General features: G+C 32.8%; 1 protein-coding gene across 2 annotated transcripts; it reads right to left on the minus strand.

Annotated features, from left to right (window-relative positions):
• Positions 1 to 572: 572 nt before the first annotated feature.
• LOC142626107 (uncharacterized) lies at positions 573 to 3,956 on the minus strand. Of its 2 annotated transcripts, none has more exons than XM_075799893.1 (5): positions 3,744 to 3,956; positions 3,515 to 3,635; positions 2,708 to 2,954; positions 922 to 1,053; positions 573 to 798 (listed from the first exon to the last, which is right to left on the minus strand). In XM_075799893.1, exons 1-5 carry the CDS (start codon positions 3,839 to 3,841, stop codon positions 677 to 679), a joined length of 720 nt encoding a protein of 239 aa, XP_075656008.1. In that variant the 5' UTR covers positions 3,842 to 3,956; the 3' UTR covers positions 573 to 676. The 2 variants fall into 2 exon arrangements, with proteins under 2 accessions (XP_075656008.1, XP_075656007.1); XM_075799892.1 differs by having other exon boundaries at positions 573 to 801; positions 3,744 to 3,934.
• Positions 3,957 to 5,172: the final 1,216 nt, after the last annotated feature.

The raw sequence follows: 5,172 nt of genomic DNA on the forward strand, positions 1-5,172 counted from the left end.
GTTACCTTCCCCTATCGTTAAACCAAAAATAATAGGTTTCACGCTCCTGATCATATCATGGTGTCAATTGAAGAACTTCATAAGAACCTTTTGCTTATGTTCTTTTTTTTCTTTTTCTTTTTTTCATTGGCATAATTCCAATGATTGTACAATCCATTATAAGATTTTTTTTTTTTTTTTTTTAGATACATGAAGGATATTATTTCTTTTCATCACTTTGAAATATATGAAAAAGACTGACATCTCATTTTTTACAGTATTTTCAAATCAATCGTTTTTTATATATTGGAATGGACGATTCCATTAATAGTCACAAGTAATATTATTAGTTTAGCTTAAGAAATAGGCTTGATGAGTTAAACACACACCACAGACAAGGGAGAGAGCATACAGAAAAAAAAAATATATATATATATATATTCTCTATTCTTAAAGTTCGTTTGAAAACAACTTATTTAGCTGAAATTAAAAACTTTTTTGTTGAAAGTACTATAGATAAAACTAAAAAATAACTAAATAATAGTACAATGAAACCTATAAATAGTATCAAAAAATGCAATAGGACTCATAAATAGTAGCAAAAATAAACTAAATAGTATAAAAGCTGGCTTTTTAAATCAATATCAAACTCAACCTTAGAATCATATCATAAAATACATGTCAAAGACAATCAAAGTCAATGCCACTCTATTCCTCCTAATGTGGTAGAGCCCACCCCTTCCCATACCTCACTGAAACCTACTTCTTCGTTGTCAACACCTTCCATGTTGCAATCCCACCAGCCACAGCCATTGGCATCTGCTAGCAGATAGAAATACCAAAATTTTCTTTGATTGGTTAAGGATAAAACAACAACTAAGCCTTCAAAATAGAATATAAATTTCATAAAAGATTTGAAAAAGAAAGATATAGCTGACTAACAGTGATTGTAAAGAGGTCTTTGCTTATTCTTGCGATTATATTTCTCATCCTTTCCTTTTTCATTTGGTTTTGGATCACCTCCAAGAACTAACAAATGCTTTCGGGCAACATATTTCTCATCACCACCTGCACCTGATATCCACATAATTTATAGTCAAGTTCAGAACCCAAAGATGAAATTGGAAAATCAAATGATCATTTACCACCTACTTTAATTGGATGCCAATTTTGATCCAATAATTTCACAAGATATCTATTATCTCTTTTCTTTTCTTTTCTAACCAATATCCTGTAGATCTTATATATATTAATTATTATAATTACATTGGAGTATGATAGAAAACACATATCACATGATGCATTTACTTCATTTCCAAACTTATTATGCTCTTCTAACCTTGCAAATGCTTCTTTGATTATTACTCTCAAATAGATCCAGAGATCACCCTAAAGGATGTATGCACATACACATGCTCTGTAGCAATCTGCAAAACAGTTACAAATTCCTTTTAACCTCTGCTAGTACTATTATGAATTACATACAAACTAGGCAATAACCCAGCTCAAGTCAGCCTCTCTTTTTTAAATTATGATGAGGAACCCATCCCTTTCAGAGGGTGGATACATGTTCCTACACACAAGGACCTTGCATCTGAGGAGTCCAGATAGAAACACAAGACCTCATAGTTCCTAAGACGTGTGCCTCACCATTCAAACTTTCTGCAACTTTTGGAACAGTTTGAACAACAATTTGTGTATAACTTATTAAAGCAAAAACGTGAGAGGCCAAATAATGGGATATTCTTTGGCCTGGGTTGCTTCTTGTCTGTCCCTCGGGAGAGCCACTTAAGAATGAAAAACCAATACAATTGTTTCAAACTTTCAAAAAGATTCAGTTATTCAGGGCCATTTCTTCCCAGAATTTTCAGGCCTCCTTGAACTTTTGTTGTTATACTTGACATTTGACTATGAATGCAATCCTACTGAAAGTAAAAGCAGATAAAATTCTAGAAAACTTAAGTATTATGGATCCAGTTCCTGAAAATTTTTGTTATCATTTCAGTATTTCATTGAAAAGAGGTGGGTGTGTCTAGGAAGTTTGAAAAACCGTAGAAGAAACAAATTTACCACATTGATGACACAACTGTCACTGCATTCTAGCATTTGGAGATAAAGGAATCTATCGTTTAAATTTAAAGTGATTCCTAATTCCTAAATAGATTATTAGGATTTGCTTGATAGTTGATAATTGAAATACATTGTTGACTCGCATGACACATCACTACAAGTCTACAACTTAAGATTTTGAGGGTGATGGTGTCTGACATGAATTCAGTATCCTTCAGCTCATGTAAACAAAAAAATAAAAATAAAAATTCTATATCATTAATTCTACTACTACTAATACTCAAGCTAAATGTACCAAAATCTTTGCTTCATATTGGCCAGTGCACAAAGAAATTGATGATCCATTTTCCAGCAGAATAATGTGCAAAGGAGAAATTTGGGTTTTTTTCATAATTCAGTAAACAAGCAACAATTTTCTAATTCTCTACTTTCCTGAGTAAGTAATGATCATTTTGAATTATTTATGTGATATATGTTTTTAATTTCCTTTTTTACTAGTCCGCGAACGCAGAACCAAGTAAAATATAATAGACCAGTAGGCAGTTGTTAAATTTTCTATTTATAAAACCAACCAAAGACTTAAATCACCAACACATTGTAATAAACTGGTACCAGATTGAAACATAAGAAAAAATTGCTGTAAGGTAAGATGACAAACCTTGAAATGGGTTCTTCCTTTTTCTTGATTCAACTATGCCACAACTTTCCGCTTCACCAACACTACATGAACCTCCACAATCTCCGGTGTCTTCACCAGTATGCTTGAACTGTTCAAAAAACACTTTATCGGTCACACCATTTGGCTCTGCTTCCCCACCTTTGTTGGCCCCATTATGGCCATCAATGGAGCCACTTGATTCTCTTGGACCTGGACCCAGCAATGATGAAAAAGGCCTCGACTTTCCCTGTCACAAATTTGAACCTTTTCCTCTTAGAGTTCTGGATTTCATATTTTAATATGAAACACGCACAATAATGATATCAATTCAAATTCTGATAAATTTTTTTATTAGAAAAGAAACAAACAATGTCAAATATATATATTTTCTAGGCCAAAATGCAGTTGGTCACTAAATTTTACCCAACAAGTGTTTCAAGTCCACAAAGTTTCAAGTAACTGCTTTTACTTTTTAGTTGCTAACAAACTTAAAATGATCGGTTTCAGTCCTTAATAAAAAATAAAAAGAGATTGATTTTTAGTTACTAACAAGCTTCTTTTTTTTGTTTTTTTGGAGAAATACTGTAGTTACTAACAAGCTAAAACTAAAAGTGATCTCTTTTCTCTAATATGTCTAATAGAGTAATGACATGTCAAGTTTTAATTTGGTTAAGGAATTAAAATCACTCTTTTTTTGTGGTGGTCCATATAACAAACTCACACAAAAGATTGCGAGTAATAATAAATAAATCCCAGAATCTGCTTATATTTTCTCAGCACCCAAACAGACAGACTAAAATACCTTACCTGAACCGTTCTGGGTGGCACGGAAGTAGCATGCAGTTTCCTGTCAAGGAAGTCCGCGAGCGACACGTGTGAGCCCTTCTTCGAAGCTTTGTTCTGGACACCTTCTTTAAAATCATTTGAACTAATCTCATGTACAACAAAAAAATAAATAAAGAAATTAGCATCAATTTAATTAATCAAAATGGATTAATGAAGAAAAAGAATTAAGGGTATTTGGTTTAATAAGTACGAATTAGAAGAGCGAGAGAGGAATGAGGAGGCGCTAGAGCGCTGCCCCAAAGCCCTGATGACTGTGATTGAACTTGAACAAGCGTCTTTTGGTTTCATTTCTTAACCTTTCTTCTTCTTCTTCTTTTTTTATCTCATTTTAATAGTTTTGAGTTTTGAGCGCCCACAGTTTGAAATATTTGCGACAATTGAAATGTTTGGTTTCCCGGTTACTTTCCTAAATTGTACTTTTGCGTTGCCCTTAACATTAGGCCGAATTTATTACACTATTCCCAATCCAATTTTTTTTTTCTTTTCTTTTTTCCTTTTTTTTGAGGATAGTGTGTTAAATTATCATCTTTTGGGCTTTTGTCATGGTTTCATTTTCTAAGTTTCAAAATGCACCGATAGCTGTGAGTCACCTTTTTTTTTCTTTTTTTTTTTTGGCATAGATGCACTTTTAGCGCTTATATTTTTCACTTTTTTCTATTTTGGTCTCTATATTTTATTTTTACTACTTTAATACGTGACATTTAAGTCTTTTTTGTCACTCAACTAACGACAAAAGCTGACATGGCTGATGGAGAGAATTAAAAATTATTTAAAACCATTACAAATAATAATAATAAATTTTATTTTATAATTAAAAAAATCATGTCAGCATATAAATTTAAAAAATTAATTTATTAATTTTAACTAAATAAAAAAATTAAAAACTAAAAATCATATGAATTGAGATCAAAGTGTGTCTTGAACAAGAACACAAACTCAAAAATTAAAAATCCAAAAATTAAAAATCTCAAAATCACCATTTTCTCAAACTCAAAAAATAAAATCCAAAATTCACAAACCAAAAAAATTAAACTAGAGATCCACATCAAAATAAACATGAACAAGAAATTAAACATGAAAACAAAATTAAAACAAAAAACAAAAAACAAAATTAAAATCCAGTTCATCTCCAACAAGAACTCTAAAGAACACAAATTCAGATTTAAACATAAGAACACATGCCCAAATTTTCTAGCATTTTCTTGCCCTTTCTTGTCAACCAAACACAAAAACGCAAACACAAACTGATTTCCAACAAGAACAAAAACACAAACACAAACACAAACCCAGCAACAGATCTTCCTTGTCAACCAAACACAAAAGCAACAAATACAAACCCAGCAACTGACGACAATGAGGACAAAGACGTGGAGAAGCTTCTAGAGCCGTTCACGAAGGACCATCTTGTGGCTCTGATCAAGAAGGGAGTGAGCAAGCACCCGGACTTGATTGAAATCGTGCGTGAGCTCGCTGATGCGGACCCCTCCCACCGCAAGATCTTCATCCACGGCCTCGACTGGGACACCACCGCTAAAACCCTCACCTCCGTCTTTGGCAAGTATGGGAGATCGAGGATTGCAAGGCAGTCAACGATTGCGTCTCCGGTAAGTCCAAAGGCT

The sequence above is a fragment of the Castanea sativa genome, chromosome 2, assembly GCF_040712315.1.
Source record: "Castanea sativa cultivar Marrone di Chiusa Pesio chromosome 2, ASM4071231v1".
In the NCBI taxonomy this organism is placed as follows: domain Eukaryota; kingdom Viridiplantae; phylum Streptophyta; class Magnoliopsida; order Fagales; family Fagaceae; genus Castanea; species Castanea sativa.